At 39.6% G+C, this 19,490-nt stretch overlaps 1 protein-coding gene across 1 annotated transcript in view; it reads right to left on the bottom strand.

The window, feature by feature from the left end:
• The window catches only part of cdh22 (cadherin 22), a 113,006-nt gene that overhangs the window by 9,477 nt on the left and 84,039 nt on the right, over nt 1-19,490 (bottom strand). The window contains exons 9-10 of the mRNA XM_084737797.1: nt 6,974-7,091; nt 13-162 (exon numbers count right to left, since the gene is read on the bottom strand). Coding sequence (XP_084593923.1) covers nt 13-162; nt 6,974-7,091 — 268 coding nt within the window. The remainder of the gene's footprint in view (nt 1-12; nt 163-6,973; nt 7,092-19,490) is intronic.

The raw sequence follows: 19,490 nt of genomic DNA, 5'->3' as shown, positions 1-19,490 counted from the left end.
AGTAGCTCTCACCTGTGTCACAGCCGCAGACATGAATGGTCAGGGTGCCTGTGGAGCTGAGGGAGGGAGGCCCGCTGTCAACCACCAGGATGGGCAGGAAGTACACATTCTGCTCATGGCGGTTAAAGCCTGACCGCTGGGTCCGGATGCCAGCTGTGTTGTCTGGGTGGGCGGTGTGAGTGTGTCGAGGGGGATGGGGGGTCAGAGAGACAAGGTAAAGCAGAGAATTACACATGAGCAACTTAATATTTGAAGAACAAAACTCCTTTGTCTGCTGGCTGATGTCTGTTTTTTACCAGGCGGCAGCAGAATTGATGAAACTCCATCCAGAGTGTACTTTTATAACCTTTCTTGTTGTTTCCTCATTTGAACTGAGGACTGTATTGAGGGAAGAAATAGAAAAAGTGTAAGCGTTGATCATGCAGGCCTTTTTGACATTACTAAAATGTCAAGACAAATCATAGTTTTCAAGATTTGACACTTGACGATGTAAGATGCTTGCCATTTGATTCAAAAAGAACAATCACATTTTCCTCAAGAAATGGTTAAGTACTGAAGTGATGAAGAAACAACTACAGAAAAGCACCACCCTTACAGAATAAATTACTGGCAGATGCTACTTGCACCAGGGTTAGAATAGACAATGTGACTATTTGCACCTGGCGTGGAATAGCCAATATGACTATTAACAGCTATAGCCTAACATGGCAGAGACAAGCACCCAGTTGTCCATAGCCAATGATGCTATTTACACCCCAGGTTGTATTAACACATGCATGGAGACAAACCATGATCTTCCCATAAAAATAACTAAGTAGGTTTGTTGTCTGAACCTAACCACCTGAAACCAATGATAAAAAATTGTAAATAACAGATTTCACTGACATGTAATTTACCAATACTGTCAAATCTCTTGTAGGGAGGGGTCTGCATCTCACCCCCAACCTTGCACTTAACCCATTCATCCACTGCTGAACCTGACGTTCTTTATAGCCTTTATAAGGGGGTCTCATGTGAATGTCCGAATAGCTGCCGTGTGCCATTTCATGCTCTGGTACAGGTGGACACTCTGTAAATTATTTTACATTCAATAATGCATAGTTCAAGGACTCCAGACTGAGGGTGCCAGGACTGTCAAGTTAAACTTGGGGTTGAATGATCTCTCTGGGGAAGTGAACTGCTTTTGTGCTATTAACATTTATCTTGTGTTTTTTTTTTATGAGCAAACAAAAACAGGAGACAAAATGAGTGAGAGAGCCACTGTTTGAAATTAAACTTCACCGGTGTATATATGAGCGCTCTCCCAGAGACATAGATAAATGTAACACAGAATACAGGAGGAGGCTTTGACAAATAGAGTCAGAGAAGCTTTGTGGGTAGACTTGCACAGAGGATACCAAGCAATCCATCTCCCAGAACATATATCACCCTTATCCATGTCGCCCTAGAGCCTCTCTGGCACATGTAGAACAATCTTCATATTACTGTTTATGTGCAGGAACGTTACGCCCCTGAGTTTGTCCTTTTGACTTTTGAACAGCGTTCTCTTCCACGGCTGTCTGCTGTAGATTCTCTCTGAGATATGGGAATACATGTAGACCGAGGCATCTTGTGTAGTTTTGACTCAAAATCAGTGGAGTCAAAAAGTCGGCAATGCCTAAATTTGATCAGAACAACTTCCCACATCCGCCTTTATCTGAAGTCCCTGAGTCCTCTAAACTACACAACAATTTATATTTTTTGCCTTTGCATTCCTAAATGAGACATGGGAGCATATCTGATGGCCCTATGTGGAGGCTGGTACTGTTATAATAAAAAAGCAGTGCCTACAACTCCAAAAACAAAACAAAACAAAAAACAACACAGGCACGTATAATAGTGGTCTTGTTTGAGAACTCGAAACAAGCACACTTCAGCTATTTTCAGCATTATAGGGAGCAGCTATGGTACTCAAGTGGTAGCTGGTTCTGACCGGTCTGTTTAGCAGGAAGTATGGCAGCCGTCCTGGTTGCAATTTTTCATTACAGCCACAGAGTACTCTAAAATATGCTGCTGAAAACATTTTAAGCAAGACATAAGCAATGTAGCAACAGAATTGCGATCCATATTTGATCAGAACTGCCTAGTTTTACAGTTTGATCTGAGTTTTCCGTTGGAAACCAGAAACACAATGGCAGTGCCCTGGCCACAATCTTTCTTGTATTACAACAACACTAAATTAAGTTTCTGAACACTTTTTAATTGAGAAATAGTCAATGCACTTACAGAATCTTGATTCATATTTGATCAACACCGTCTAGTTTGACAGTTTGATCTGAGTTTTTTCAGCCCTGTGTTGCACTGGACAGACTCACTGAGAATGACTTGTCAATCACACGGTGGCCCTGCCCTACGGCATACCATACTTTATTGTGTATTTAAAATGAGCATGCTGTATACAAGGAGAAGATTTGAAATTAGTAATTTAGACCATAAATCATTAGGAAACTGCAACCAGTGGAGTCACCCCCCTGCTAGAAATTAGAAAGATTGCAGGATTAAGGAACCTCCGCATTGTCATACTTGATAATTCTACTGATATTATATATGATGCTACTAATATAAATGCCTAAGACCAGAAACATAGCAAGAAACTATATATAAAGAGTTATACAATCCAGATTAGTAAATGAATGAAGATGGAAATACAAGAAAATCAACAATTATCACAATACATACTGCAGAAAACTGTCATGATGTACACATATATTTTCATTGCATTTGTCCTCTAATGAGGAAGAAAATGAGTCTGCTTAAAAATGTGCAAAATGCACAAATGGATGTTCTGTGAAACAGAGGGCTCAAACTACCTAGTAGACAGAAAAGTCACAGAAACAGGATGTGTGTATAAAGGCTGGCATTGTTTAACATAGTCATAGCTAAAACAACACTGAGAGTCTACAACTGTGCCAGCGGCTCTGTGAGGCTGTACTCAGGCACAGCGGTGATTTGCACTAAATGCTAATGTCAGCATGCTCACACTGACAATGCTAACACGCTGACCTTTAGAGGGTATACTGTTTTCCGTGCATTATAGTTCATCATGCTAACATTTGCCTAATTGGCACTAAACACAAAGTACAGCTGAGGCTGATGGGAATGTCATTAGTATTTGCAGGTATTTGGTTAGAAACCAAATGATTGGACTGAGTGAAATTTGGACCTGCTGTTGACGCTAAATGAAAAGTCAGAGGATCGCCAAAGTAATCTGCAGCCTCTGTGGACCATGTGGATATCTGTGCAAATTTTCATGGCAATCCATCCAATAACATTTGGGATATTTCAAAGGGTAGACTGACCAACAGGCTGACACTCCCATAGAGGCACACTGCTGGCATAACTAATAAGTGTTGTTCAAGGTTAGGGAAAGATTGTGGTCATGGTTAAGAGAAAACATTGTTGCCTGCTGGAAGGAACACCAGGTCATTCAAGCCATTTGAAAAACAAATGTTGTTTTTCTTTTTCTTGAACCTGAACCTTGAACCCCTTAAAGAACTTGTTTTATTTTTTTGTATTCATTTACAGGCACAAAGGCATAGAAACAAACACAGCCACCAAAGCCAGAGAAAAAAAAAATCACATATGCTACAGTCATATTTGCCAATATTGAGACCTCAAACACAGCGAGGGTTCTGAAACCAAAGCAGGGTTCTGTGGGTTCTCCCAACCCAAAATTAAAAATTTGAGTTTTATAGGCTGTTTCCTGCTTTATGGAGACTTTTTAAGAATGAAAATGACAAAATAATGAGTAACATACACTTTTTTTTTTTTGCAAACAGATGCCTGCAGATGACTCATGATGGACAATTATTAGCTGGAAAATACAACGGGACCACAGCATTTAAGAATTTAATTAAAGTTGTTAACAATTACACAAAAAAATAATGCTTCACAATTGCTTTTATATTAATTAGGCAGAAAAATGTGCACCTTTCCTTGAAAACTTTGTGCTACTTTCTGTGAAAATTTGTTATAAAACGGGAGATATACGGGAGAATTGTGACCCCCAGGAGAAAACTGTGAGAGGGTAATGAAAAACAGGAGCCTCCCAGAAAACAGGAAGGGTTGGCGCGTGTGGTTATAGTACAGCCAAGAGACTTGTACAGATAATGACTTTGTGTGGAAAAATATGCTTCCTACTGTGTACTGTATCACTTTAGCTCTGCTATTCGCGGATCATTAATGTGTCTTGTACTGGTACATGTGGAATAAACACGCTTTGATTGACACTAGTAAAAATAATTCACTAAAAGATTCATATCATGAGATTTCCTGATGATCTGGGACCTTTTCCAGGTAAATTGGCAGTTTGTCATGTAACAGCAAAGTTTATTTGGTAAAGATGAGGTTTTTTTTTCTCTACAGAATGCCAGCATCGACTTAAAAGAGTTTAGCAACATGGGAGGGGAAAAAAAAAAAAAAAAGCTTTTTCATCATTGTGTGTCAAGGCTTGGAGATAGAACGCAATGTGAGGCCATGATGGGGAAAAGAAGAAGTGACAGATTGGAAGTGACAGGTTGACAAATGTGTCCATGAAAAGAGACACCAGGGTGGAAAAAAAAAAAAAAAAAAAAAGCAGGGTGGGAGGATCAAAAGTCTGTGTGGGGTTTTGTTTGTCTTTCACCAAAATATATACAGGGTTTGCAGTCATGTTTGTGTTTGTGAACACACGAAACATATCGGGGTGGGAGGTGTGGCATATACATCTAAGCATGACTACACCTATTAATCATTTTCCCCAAACACCAACGCACATACCAACAATGTTTTACCTACAAACAAAAGGGTAGGGATAATAAAATGAAACCAAGAAAAGAAGACACATGATCTACATGTTGTATTGAGCGTATGTGTGCGCATTAGCATGTGTATGAGAGAAAGAGTAAGAGAGACGCAACTGTCATATTTATTCCTGCCCGTCTATTTATGTGTATGTATGTACAGTACATGGGGTTATGAGTTTATCCGTTGATACATGTGAGCGGGAATGCTGCAGATCTCGCTGCCTTCACACAGTGACATTTCCCCAGCTCGGTCTGCTCCCCTGACATTTTCCTGGTGTCAGATCAATCTTGATTTAGCCAGATGTCACATTCACTTAGGTACACATCTCTAAACGAGGGATCTGCAAAGGCGTTTGGGAAAACACAGACAAGCTTCCCCCCACAAAGCAAAGTCATCACTTGGGGGGGTGAGAACAGTGATTTTAATGTTTTCTTACATTGTGCAGATGCGTATAAATGTTGTGCTTGTGCGCGAATGCAATTTTCATGATGACACTTGAGGAAATTGTGTAAGCTGTTGACATTCCATTTCGGAGGAATCAAGAAAAGATTCGCTGTTAAACAAAGTAATATATTTTGAAGAAAATGACATTCATCTAAAATATTATTTCTGTGGAAAACAATGCTCAGTTTAGCGTTGCAGTTTATACAGTCAACCAAACTTCTTAAGACAAACTGAACAAAATATGTTGTTGTTTTTTTGTTTTTTTTTTCAGAATGTCAGACATCATTAAATATTTTCTAATAACATTATCTGTTTACAGGACCAGAACAGGTGGTGTTTATCCAAACATCATGGAAAAAAATAACAATGCTAAGTCACAGAAAAAATAGACTATTTTGCACTCACTTTGAACAAATCTGCTATTGTCAAAATCTTCTGGAACTGTACTCCATGAATTGTCATATTTTAAAAATACCAACCATCTGGCACCTAAATGAGGCAACTGAGACATTGGAATTATTGGTAAGTATCCTGACAGTTTGTGGAGCTGCTGTCTTTTAAAGTAACTCAATATTGCCTTAAGGTCTACCTTTGCAGAATGCCCTTGAGCATTTCACCAAACTCTTACATTGCCAGTTATATTCACATCTTAAACTACTCTCCGTCTTCATGAGCTTCATCATGATCTCGAACATCTGTCAGTCAAGCGTAGTTTTGCAGCACCTGTACACATTTGAAAATGCTCACACCCACTCACGCCGTCCTTCAGGGAGAAATCTGTAATATGTTTACCGTCTGAATTCCTGAAATTACCACAATATGTCATCACAGATTAAGGAAACATGCGAAGCTGAAATACTGACGTCTTTGACAAGAACAACAATAATACAGCCAGCCTGTTCTCCTTCAAAACTTCCTGTCTGGTCCAGGATGTCTGCTTTTGTTTAGAGACACACCGACCCACTTTTTTCAGTTCTCACATATCACGGTCATTTCGGGACTGTTTTTCAGTTCCGTGTTCCAAAATGAAAACGCTGAAAGTGCCCTTCAGCAGTCAGTTTGCACTTGCTATACATTTAAAACACCTGACAAATGTGGCGGTGGGGGATTTGGATTGGACACCTTGTGAATGCCTTACGTCAGCACTGGCCCCTGATACTGATTGGATTGTATTAGTTCAATCTCTATTTTTGTTTGCCCACTTCACATTTATTCAAGTTGAAATAAATACAGAATGTTTGCCAAATGAGTCTTTTTTTATGAGTCATAAAAAAATCAAAATAATCTTTTAGTAAAAGGAGATATTTAAAACGGATAGTGCGTATTTTCAGAGCCGTGGTTTTTATTTTTTCGACTGACGGTTATAAAAGTCTGATCAACAATATCGGACTCCCCACAGCTTCAGGCAACCTGCCTGAATTTCAAGTCTGAGGCCGAGGGGGTGGAGGGGTCAACAACTCACTTTAATCACAGACCATATAGGCTTTTAGATAGCAATTCAGCTTATTTAGTGTACCGTCTATGGCTCTAAATCTGGACAGCAGTATGCGTATTTTCAAGGCTGGGGATATTTCACCTTTAAATACTCCTCCTTGTAGCATTAAACTATTAAAATCAAATTATGCTGACAGATGCCATCAGAACACCCACTCAAATATGTATCTTCACGCCCGACCCCAGTAGTATGGGACCTTTGCCCTCTCACCTTTGACATCCCACAGGGTGAAGTGTCGATTGCCGGAGGCTTCTGGGGCCAAGGTGAAGTAGAAGCGATGTCCAGATTGCGGCTCGTCTCTATCAACCACGCTGATGGTGTGAATTAGCTAAAGGAAAGAGAAGCAACCAAAGCAGAAATGGAAATAAAAGCACAAAAAAGAAAAGAAACAGAGGTTAGATTTTCTACTCAGATCCACTCAATGGGAACAAGAAAATGAATATGAAAAGCACTTTACACTTTACATTTCAAATGCCTCTTTCATGAGAGAGAGAGAGGAAGGTGGGGGGAGTGTACTCGGATGCAACACTCAGAAGGCTTCCAATGAAAGTGAGGTTCAAAGGGGCGACAGTCACAAAGAGATAAAAACTTCTTTCTTTAGCAAGTTGACACAGCAATATAAAAAAAAATGTCTTAATGTTAGAAATGCAAAACTATCATAAAATGCCTCACTAAAAAGCTTTTTTCTGAGCAGAAAAGGACAGAGATATTCTGCGAGGCTGCCATATTTGCTCTAAGACGGAGCAAAGTAAAAATGCAAATGTGCAGAGGAACAAGAAAGAGAGACACGGAGGCTCTGCGAGGGTGTAGTCCTCCTATCTAATGCAATAATAGTGATCCACATTGAGAGATAAAACTCAACTGTGATCCAATTTTGAGAACTCTGTGTGGACACAATAAGGCGTGATAGGATTCACTGTGACCTGAACAGACATCAAACAGCCCCTGGAGATCCTTTCACCTTAACACAGGCCTCACGGTGACAATCCATCCTCCCCTCATCCTGTTAATCTGCAGCCGGCGTCAAACCACAAGCTGATAAATGATATTTTCACATCACATGTGTCTGCTCTGCTTCCTCCTCTGCCTGCACACTACATATACGTCACATATTTCTTATTATTTTGATTTCCTTCACCTTTGTTTGCTGCACGTCACTAAAAAACAAAAATCTTCTCTTCAGTTGCAGACGACACGTGGCGCAGTACAAACACAGTTTCTGGAACTGTGCTTTCAAAGTAGCTTAAATATCAAAAGTCCCTACATGAATGGAAAGACGACAGTAGACCAGCAGCTGGGAAGCATGATGGGCAAAGATAATAGATGTTTTGGCTAAAATGTGTGAGCCTTCAGGCAGAATTTTAAAACTAAAGATGAATCCTCTTGGTATTATACCACATTTTATCTCGGTGTCATGAAACTGTCATAATGGTAACTGTGGATCTCCAGCAACATGTTTTAATAATAAGTCATATTCCCAAAAATATGGTGTCCAATAGCTACTATAATCTATAATCACCCTATCAGTCAGATACTGCTGTGAATGAAGCACGCTTGCCTTGAGCTAACGAATTCTATTTCTATTCGGTGTGAGCAAAATATATTTACATTTTGTGAGAGAATATTTTACCAAGAACTCAAGATTTTGCCTAAAAGGGATTTAGTTTTTTTCATTTAAAAAAATGCATTTATTCTTTTGATGGTACATTTGGAGAATGATCAGATTTTCTTGTTTTTTTCCACAAACCGTTGCGAGAGCTGATGTCGCACACCTGAAGCACCGTGGTAATATTATCTGTACTCGTATGAGCAGTGTTTGTTGGTGTAAAATAAAAAGCATCTATTCTGTGAAGGATGGTTGAAGCTCCTTATTTGTGAAATAAGTCAGTCAGCTACAATTTGGCAACGTCCCAATAACACAGAAACATACAGATAAGCCTAACAAAGCACTAACTTAAACTTCATAGAGCTGGTCTGATTTTCATAAAGCTATATAATGCTATCAAAAATAATAAATTAACATGTTCTCTGTAATGAATTCTGACCAGAAGAACAGGAAGTTATTTAACTTGGCTCTGATCAGTTGCCAGGCAACCAGTGGATTGGGGCTTTACCCGACTCTCAGTCTTGTCAGTTGATTCGGACTTGGCTGTTCAACATGAAGATTCAACAATTCATTCCCTTTTTTTTTCAGTTTTCATCATCTGTGATGTGAAAACACCAGAACGTTGTGCAGCATTTTGGTGCCGTTTCCATATCGAATGGCACGTTTGCTCAAAAGAAGCTTGGAGATCTGTTTTCTCTCGTTTCGTGGATGTGCCACAGTGTGTTACTCAATCAGCAAAAATGTCCAAGTAAACACCGCTGTATTAAGAAGGCAATGCAGTGCCCTTGTGTCTACAACAGGGTGTACAATGCAGCACCGTTTCAGTTAAAATATATGTTTTGCTACATTATATCAGAGCTGGACGCAGCCCAGATTTTCACACGGTCAAAGAAAGTAAAAGTGGGTCTCTTCCTGTTAATAGTTCAGGTATAAAATGCCGGCACACCACAGTGCGTGCAGCACAGGTGATGGGCAGGTCACCTGCGCTCCACTTCCATCACAGAGATGCAGTTTGAAAAGTTTACAAGCCTGCATCTAAACTTGTTTAGTAACCACTCTGAAATGTTATCTCCGTGCATTTTTGTAAGATTCTAACTGTTTTATCCTGTCATTGTAATGCACACTAACAGAAAAACAAAATAAAACAAAACAAAACAAGAAAAAAAAAAAACGTGATCGACTTGAAGAATCCACTGGTAGGGTCTCCGACTGATGATTAGAAACTTTGACGTTCAGGGAGCAGCCCGGTAGTGGAGACTCCAGGAAATTACTCTCCCTGGCCAAGAAATTGTCAAATTGTTGTTTTTAACATTTCGTTTTTTGTATTCATAACACAAACTAATTATAACATGTTAATTAGTGAGGTTTGGACACTCTAACAAGCTAGTTGCATTGGACAGCCACACAAGCTATTTGAAGCAGAAAGCAAATTAATATATTTCCCAGAATTATAAATTTTAAAGTGTTTAAAGACATTTTTTTTATCTATGAAGAAAAGTTTTACAACTTTATGAATAACAGCAACACACAGGATTAAAATACAGTACACTATGAAAATAAACATTTTAAAAATATGCATATGCATCTGCTGCCGTCGTCTTGTCTGTCATAGAATGCAGCAGACACAAAGCACAGATGGCAAATGTCATTTTGTCAATAACACAATAATTGTTTTTATCCTGGCTTACAGGAAAAGCTGAGAGCTGCTACTGACTTTCTGGAAACTCAGTTTTGTTTATTTGCTGTCCATCTTAGCCACCGATGACTGAGGTATTTGTTTAGCAACAGTTCATCCCACTCCTGTCTGTCTCTGCAAGTATCTATAGCATTACTCCCACCGCACACACAGTCAGCTCTTCTCACTTGCCTACTGGATTTCTTACTCTATACACAGAGGGCTTTCTTGGCAAAACCTCTTGTTTCTGAATGTAAACCAATTTACATTTTTTTTCATAATCACCTTAAATAACCAACACTCTTCAGTGAATGACATAAGGAGGAATCGGAAGATATATTTTTTCATTACAAAACAACATGGCAATGTAAGTTGTGAATAGTTGGGAAAAGAAGCAATTTTTACACCAAAATTAGTGCATATTTGTAGTGCCTTTTAAAAACTGGTAAATGCTGATAAAAAATAGAGATTGGCTTCTTTCCCACTGCCAGACGACACATTAGACTTTCATTAAAAGACGTTAGCTTAACTGAATCTCTGTGGTTTGACGTTTAGTTTCTCTCCTGTGTCTTTGTTTGTATTTTCAGGTACCTGCTTTATTTAACTGTTTCATGGTCACTTTCACCTGCGTAGTTAGAGTTGTGTTAAGTCACTGCTGATGAAAAACAGTATTTCTTGATTTTGCTGCTTCATAGCAAAAACCTTTAAAAGACAAAATAAAGAGACCTTTATTGTGGAGACTTGTGTTTAACCACAGGACAAGTGTGTCATCAGTTAATAATACACTTTCAAGTGGGTAGCCCTGTTGGATATGCAAATCCCTGCCAGGCAGCCAAGCCGGCGCATTTACATGGAAGAGGGTCAAAAGAGTCGCAGAAGTTACAGACGGAGGCGACAAGTCTTCATTGCATCAGCTGGAAAAGAGCAAAAAATTTGCATGTCCACCCGGGTGTTAAGTTTCCATCACTGTCGTTTGACCTGGGAGTGAATACTGACTGACAAAAAGCAGATGTTAGTGGGTGTTTCTGGGTTTTTTCTCCAGTGAAAAGGGGTTAAACATCCAACACTGTCTTTTTTCATTTTCGTAGAACCACGTAAGAAAACCTTCAAATTCACTCTGGATTGGAAGCAGAGAAATACTAATCATTTGTTTTTGCTAACAAAATGTCACAGTCGATGTTCTTTCTACCTTTTTGCTAAGGCAGACGAGTTTTATCTTGCAGTAATTTCCCACCATCTCTGTTTCACACACAGGTAAACTGCTCAGACAGCACTGTTAGAAATCAGCAGAGACACACATGACAAACAACCCCCAGAACTACTATTAAGTGAGGCATTTCTCAAAATGATTAAAGCAGGATGTTCGATAGCTGTAATTCCTTTGTCTGCTCTCACAAAAGCTTGCGGTATCAGATAAGATCTGGGGAAATATATCAAACCATTACTCAGCTGTTACAGTAGCAGCCTCCTCTTTATGGGACCGGATACTTATAAAATGTTAAACACGGCTTTGTTTACTGGACTGAACCCCCCCCCCCCCCCTTTCTGTCTATCCTTTTTCCTCCACCTCTCTGCCTCTTCAGCCTGCTCTCTCCATTCATCACCGCGATTTCCTTTTTCCTCTGATTCCTTGTCCTTTGCATTTATCTCCTCCAAAGTGTCTCCCTCTCATTCTTGTCCTCTCCAGAAAAAATGTGTCCCTCGTTTATCATCCACCTGCGAATTGATTATCCAAACAATAATACTCCAGATATACTCTACACCTCGCTCGGACATAAAGACGTCTGATGTAGTGTGATTTTAAGCTTGTGTTGCCCGTCTGTATGAGACAGCCTCATTCATTTAACACCGCACACAACTCTGAATGACGAGCCCGAGCAACAGCTATGCTTTACTGTGACTAAGCTACTGCCGAGCACACTTCCGGGCTGCAATTGTACCTTCACAATAAACAGCTTCTTAGCATTGACGTTGCATCACAGACACAGAACAGGCTTAGTCATACCCACAGCTTAGGGAGGCTGCTTGGGATAATATGGCTTACTTTGTAATTACAAAACGCTACGGCATGATTTCAGGGTAAATCACATGCCTCTTCCTTAGCACACTGCTGCATCTGCACTCGAGAAACACACAGAAACACATGGAAATGAACCAGACATCACTGCCTGTATTTCTACAAAGGTGATTAAAAGAGAAACATCATTACATTTCAGTTCAATCATACCTCTTGTCTAGATTGTTATCGTTTCATAAACTGTGATGGCTTTTATTGCTTTTGAGAGTGAGGCGCTGAATTTTGCAAATTCGAATACGACGGGCTAAAGATGTTGTGCCAAGATGCAATCTTAAGAATTACATTATACTGCAGGAGCAATATAAGTTCTGTGAAATGTGTAATGCTGTCCAGATTGTTTTCCACCTGGATAGTCTGCCATTTTCATGCTTGGCAACTTAAATATGATTATGGTACTATCTATTGAAACCACTTTGCTGAGGGTAAAGAGCAATATACACAATCTGTGTGAAATGTGTGTCAAAACCCCTACATGACTGTGAGTCAGTTGTCCTCACAAGGTGCTGTATTTGTATTGCACTTGTAGTATTTGCCCCTGACAAATATTCACCCATATTATAATAATAAAAAAACTAAATAAATTGAATACTGAAACTGGTAAAAACTATACTAAAGCAAACAAATTTTAAACAACAATGACTAAACTGAAACAGGCAAGCCCACTCTGGAAACTACTACTACTACTACTACTACTACTAGAGTGAAATGAAAACAAAAATTAAAAGCAAAACAAAAACAAATGCACAATATAAACACAACTGTCCTGTTTCCAAAAATCAAGGTGCAGCAGTGCTCCAGAAAAAGTTGCAATTTTAGCTAAATTTATACTGACACATCCTGCCTACATGTCCTTGACTTCCTACTTCTGTGTGGTGTGTGGGCATCAGAAGACACAACAAGTGTTTTTCCACATTTTTCTTTGGGATAAACATCACACTACCTCTTGCTTTGGCTCCTAACATAACCAACAAGCACAACTTGCTAATGTGCTGTAGTTGCATATGGATAACATTGCAAATCTGGGAAATCTGCCACAATACTACAAGACTTAACTCACATGACTCACTGTATCACACTGTTTTAAGAAAAATGTAATTACTTACAGTATGTACACAAGATTCAGCTGAACTAAATTATATGATGCCAGGCTATTGGATGGCAAGACACCTTTTTAAGAAATACAACAAAATGTAAACAAACTATAAGCTATAGTGTACAACTTTAAATAATCAGTAGTTGATTTGAGGGAGATGCCACACCCCTTGTTAGCAAAATGACCAAAATGCAAAAGCATGTTACTCTGCTCAGTTTGACTTATTGATCCTCTAGTTAGAATCTATGACCCTGACCATGGCTCTAAAATATCAGTAGTATTAAATGTGCTGTGTATTGATAAATCCATGGTTCTGTCCACGATGCTGAGGAAGCAGGGAGATTTATAATTGCTCCCTTTTTTCTCAGTCCTGCCCTCCTTTCAGTTTTGTCTTGGATCTATAATATTCTCTAATTGATTCTCAACCTAGGGTCCAGTGCTCCCTTGGGGACGCAACAAAAATCACAGGCAGTCCGAGGTTTTCAAATGCGATTTGACTAAAACCACAATTTATACAAACAACTTTAAATATAACTTTAAAAAAAGATGTGATCACTCAAAGACAACAGGTTACTTACCAGGCCCCCTTCTGCAACCTGTCAAGCCAGTGATACTCAACTTATGGCCTGTTAGTAACAGAGACGGCTGATGTTTGTGTGATGGCCTTTCAGGCTGTGCAAAGTGCAGAAGGATCACACAGTGAGTGGAAGACAACTAATAGCTGAAGAGAAGCAAAAGTTACCCAGAAATTAGGATAATTCTGATCTTACAAATGTATATTTTATACCTCAAGAGCTTAAATATGTTATTCATTTTGTCCCTTGTATGAGCAGTTTTTTTATGGTTTATGTTTTTGAGTCCTTCGAACATTTGAGTGTATACAAGATGTCGTTTAATGTTGTACACTTTCTCTTTCAGAAGATACCAAACCATTTACACCTAAAATGCAGTTTGCAGTTATGAAATGTAGTAAAATATCTGATTTAATTCAGTTAATAAGTTGAGAAAGAAACATGACTTATGGGGCTTTTAATATTTATTCAATTTATCTGATAAATAACATTATTATTAATGTTTGTTTATTCAGTGGCCCCTGGCCTCCTGTCATTTTGCAAAAGTGGCCCCCAGGCAAAAAAAAAAAGTTTCTCAAGCTCTGTGATAATGGATCATTATTATTCTTTCAGTAGGAATGTGTGTGTCTAAGCTTCTCTGTTGGGTTTGTTAAAAGCAAAAATGTTAAGCCTTTACTAGAAAAGAGACATGCGCCAAGGCAAAAGTTAAGGTTCTAAGAATGGAAACAAATATAATTGATGCTATTGGAGCAGTGTCACCTTCATGATCAAAGTGACAAGTAGCAACATGTAGTCATGGAAGAGCAAGAGGATCATACAGACACTTCCTATATTTATATTATCATTCAGTTGTGTGTGTGTGCTGCTGAAAATACACCCACAGACCCATGAGGATTGAGGTTAGATAACCCTAACCCTCCCAGTGGGTCACACCCCGTTTAAAAACGAGCAAGTCACAGAGTGTAAATAACCACATACTTTCTTTAGTTTAAAATTAGAAAAAGTAGAACTGCAGCGGCTAAACAAGCTACAAAGGTTAGAAAACTTTTTTCATTCATAGATATGCGTTAGTTCTCTGTAGGAGTCAGGTATTTTGAATTGCATCTGACTTCTTTACATGTGTTTGTTCTCACACATAAACACAGAAGCACTGAACTGAAGCAAAGACCACTGCGCTCCAGTCAATCCACTGTGATCTATGGAAAATACTACCGAGTGAGCCGTGTGCCAAAACAGAGCCGATCTCGTCTTCCCGCCGTTCTTTGAAGCCCTTTCAGGTTTATTTCAGTCTGAAGGTAAGAGAATAATGAGCAAAGAAACGACACTTAAAGCTTTATTATCAGCTGAGGGATGAATCCACTTGTTTCTTTGAAGAAATATGAACAGCGCTGAAGATGTAGTAACTGAGCCATGATCTGCATCCTGCGACTGTGCCCTCAGCGGGGGGACTCTCAGGCGGCATCTCGGGGTGAGTGCGCACTGCTGAGGGAGGGAGAGATAGAGAGCGAGGCGCAAGAGGGAAATGAGAGAGGAGGAGAGCAAGTGTGTGGGAGTTTATTGAGCAGCTAGCGAAGCTCCCTCAAGCACAATCACCTAATTAGATTTCTATCCAGCAGTCCCCTTTCCTGACCCCCTTAAATCTCTTGCATCTCTGGAAATCTAGAAGGGGAGGCTTTCCCAAAAGTACATCCCATCCGTGCGAGAGGTGTCCGAAAGGTCAAGGTTGTGAGAGGGAGGGAGCTTTCTCATTCACAGCAGAAACCAGCCACGATGGCAGCAGCAGGGTAATGAATAAATAAATAAATAAAACACATAACTACTTAAAATAACTTGAGAGGTTCAACTCTGGAGCATGGAATGCACTTTGAGCGTCAGAGTTGTGTTTTCAAAAACATCCATTATTTTGGGTGGTAAAAAGCGTCCTCATTGCGTCCAATGGAGCATTAAAATGTCTCAATGCAATGCTCGAAACTTGATTCAATTCCAGCGAGCTAAAACTGCTGTTTTTACATTTGTTTTGGGCCACTGTGTCAAAAGAAACAAGCTAAAATAAGACTGAAAACTATTTTTTTTCAGGACAGCACTATTTTTTTTATGATAATCTAAATTGGTTTGCCCATATTACAGCAGCTACAGTCTGGCTCACAGGACATACAGGCTGCCATTGGCTGTTCTCCTGTTCTTCTGTAATCTGCGTGTAGCCATTTTTAAAGTCTGCATTGCCGCATGAAACAATAACCTCTGAGCTAGCAACCTACACACTGAAATGGCCCTTACCCTAACGGATCCTTAACAGTGCACATATAAAGAAACTTGTCGCTGTTATCTTTTATTTTGCAGGGATATGGCCATTTTAATGCTAGCTCTAGCCTCCCCGTACCAATGAGGGTACAATCGCTGAATCTTAGGTTTAGCGCAGCCAAAGACGATTGTGATTGGTTTAGAGAAATACAAACAAGCCAGAGCATTTTTTTTTCCTCTATTCCAGAATGATGATGGGTTCAGCCAGACTTTTCTCCAGGCACTGCGCAAAAATGAACTGTGGAAATAGGTCTGGCTAATTTGCAACAGCAAATATGTGTAATGACGACTGATTACATTTTCTATTAACGCAATGATGAAATCTGTTAATTAATGTACCTGGCAACTCTAAAATGTTCAGCGAGAATCTATTTACAGTGCACTATCCACTCGTAGTGACTACAGCAATTATTGTACTTTTTTATGTTTATGTTCAGGCAGCGGTACTAAAAGTCAGCAATGACTTGAGACATGAGATTTTTTTATTATAATTTTTCTCAGTTATCCAGAGGGGTGGGCAGGCGAGCCCCAAGGGGGCTCTCATTTCTGGTGTCAACCGCCCGGCGCTGCTGGGCGTGACCCGCTCCAGGGACAGCAGCAGGTGGAGATTTGACTGGGCCAGTACACCTGACAAGCAGTAATGCAGGAGTCCTAAGGTGAGCTCAGGGAGGATGGAAACCTCGTGCGGAGCGGAAGGACAAAGGCTTGCTTGATCATGATTTTCCGTACCGTGAAAGTGAGGCATCATGAACTTTCATGATCCAACTTTCTGTGTTTTAAGCAGAAGGTGTGAGAAAACTTACCACATGAAAACTGGCAGGTGATAGTCATGCTCTCATAGCTACATTGCTTTTTGATGCTTCTGTTTCGGCCCTTCCCGTCACCAAGTGTTTGATTGTTCACCCACTAATAGTGAATGTGAGCTGGGTTTAGACCTTCGTGAGACATGTTAGCTCAAGCTTTTGTTGCCACTGACAGGAGTCTGGACGCGATTCTTCGATTTTGGTCACACTCCCTTCTGTAATTTTTTATGTCCAGAGATCAACAACTAGTATTGCCCACTTGTCCAGGGCAGGTAAAATTCCATGTTTGGCAAGTAAAGCTGTTAAAAAAAAACGACTAAATAATAAACTATTTGATAAATAATTAATTGACAAAATAATTTTTCATGCACAATGTCAAAAAATGCTGTTTTACTTGCTCAACCAAGTGAAAAAAAATAAATATAAATGCTGAACCCTGAAATGTATGTTTTATTAATTCAAACATAATTCAGGTAGAGATTACAATTCATCCCAACATAATTATGAAAACAATTTAGTAGAATACAAACATAATGTCTAGGAGACGGGGTTGTGTTGTGATGAACATCTGAAACAGTCGATCCTTGTTTAAACATTAAGACCATCTAAACTTAACCATCAGATCATTCCTTGTTAGAACCATGTTTCATGATGTAGATCAGAGGATCCTCCTGTGTGACCTTTTGGATTGCACTGACAAACATAATTTAGGCTTGAGGAATTTTCACCTGCAGAGAACCACTGAAACAGTAAATGGGCAGCATCAAACAACATTGTATCAAACTTTCCAATGCACTTGGACCTTTTATGTTATAAACATCAACATGAATGGGGGTAAATCCTTAAAAAAAAACATATATTGCTGGGAACAGTGAATATTCCAGTCTCTCCGGTCTGCTGGTTTGTCTGATTCAACATTAACATTTGAGAGACAAAAGGAAGAGGCATTTGGCGAGTAGAACAGATGACTCATTCAGCTGCCTATTGATGAAATGCTGTCTGGCCAAACTGTGAGTATGTCTGTGTTTTTTCCTCGTCTGTGTTGATTCGCTTCTTTGTTTTACTCACTTCTGTTGTATGTCTAATGCGTGGCCTGCGTGCGTTTGCTTTGGTATCCTTTCTGTATGTGCGCGAGGTGAGTAAGTGTTGCGCTCACGTGTACGCGATGTGATGTGTGTTTCAGACAGGCTTAACATTTAGCTGTTTCAAACTGACTCTCCCAGGGGTTGGAGGTTGGCGGTGCCGTGGCCAAACTGAGGTGATCTGTCGCAGTGACCCACTCAGCCAGCTGTGAGACGGCACGGCAGAGCTGACAGGCCTCCCTTACCCGAGGCCATACTTAGTATTTGGCTTTCCACCCAGCCTTTTTTCTGCACACATGGCACTATATGATATCTGTCCCTCTGCATTCAGTCAGATAAATACCACGAGGTGGGCGAGGAACGGGCTGAGAGGCGAAGATTGCCTCCACGTGTCAGTCAGCGAGGTGCAGCAGATTGGGAAAATGAGCACATCGCAACATGGATCCAGAATCAAGAGGGGATTTAATCCCATGAACTGTAATTACAATAACATCTCTTTAAGTAAGATCTGGGATATTTTTGTAGTTAAACTGCATTTAAAACCTATAAAAGTGCAGGAAACAAAGAAAGATGGTACATTTTTGACTCTCATTCCAGGGTCATCAAATGCTTACGTTCTGGAAATAAGACTCAACAATCAACTGTCTTACTGGCCTGTGATTTGCCAAAGTCTTCGACTGTGGGCTGAATTTTATAAAGCCTGAAAACAGAGGAGAAGCGGAAGTCTAGTTTTCTGCCAAACCACTTGAATTACAGTATGCTTACAGGTTATTATGGAAATTTTGACCAGTGACTCCAAAAATAAAGTACCTACCTCAGCTTTAAGGCTGATGTAGAATTTTTTTTTTTCAGCACTGAAATCTGTATGATACTAAATAGCTCCATTATTGGCTTTGTTACCCAAAGGAGTTTGCAATGGCAGAAACCTTTCCTCTGAGATTGACTCAAGCCTTGACTCAAAGTGTAAAAACTCAACTGTTCAATATTAGTTTTAAAGAATAATTGACTTTTTAAAGCTGTATTAACAGTAGAATATGACTGCTTTAGACACATGGCTTATTTTACCACTATGGAGAGCGAATCTTATGTCAAGTTACGTTTTAGAAGCCAAATAGTTTTTAGACTTGTAAAGAAGCTTATTGTGAATCATCAGACTTTTTTTCTTTGTAGTGTGAAGTTTAGACATGCTTGGAAAGTGGCGTGGTCAGTTCTCACTTTCTAAAAGGCTGTTTTGAAGATTAAAGGCAAAAGATGTAACATTTCCACATCAAAATGAAGACACTCTCATGATCCTCTGCTACTTCACAATGTCATCAAAGTCTGTCCTTTGCTACTGTTTTAACTGAGAGACCCCATACCAGCAGAAACTGCATATTGTTCATTTAATGGTGCATTCCAGTTGAATAGGGAAGCTGCAGTTTCCAAGATCCCAGTTGGAAAGTTCAACTAGACAACCCGCTGAAGCTGGATTCCCAATTCCAAAAGTTGGAGGAACCTCACCAACTCCGACCTCAAAAT

The sequence above is a fragment of the Lutjanus erythropterus genome, chromosome 2 (assembly GCF_056507025.1).
Source record: "Lutjanus erythropterus isolate fLutEry1 chromosome 2, fLutEry1.hap2, whole genome shotgun sequence".
NCBI classification, from domain to species: Eukaryota; Metazoa; Chordata; class Actinopteri; order Lutjaniformes; family Lutjanidae; genus Lutjanus; species Lutjanus erythropterus.
Note: the sequence above shows the minus strand (reverse complement) of the source record. Positions and strands in the feature narration are given on the sequence as shown.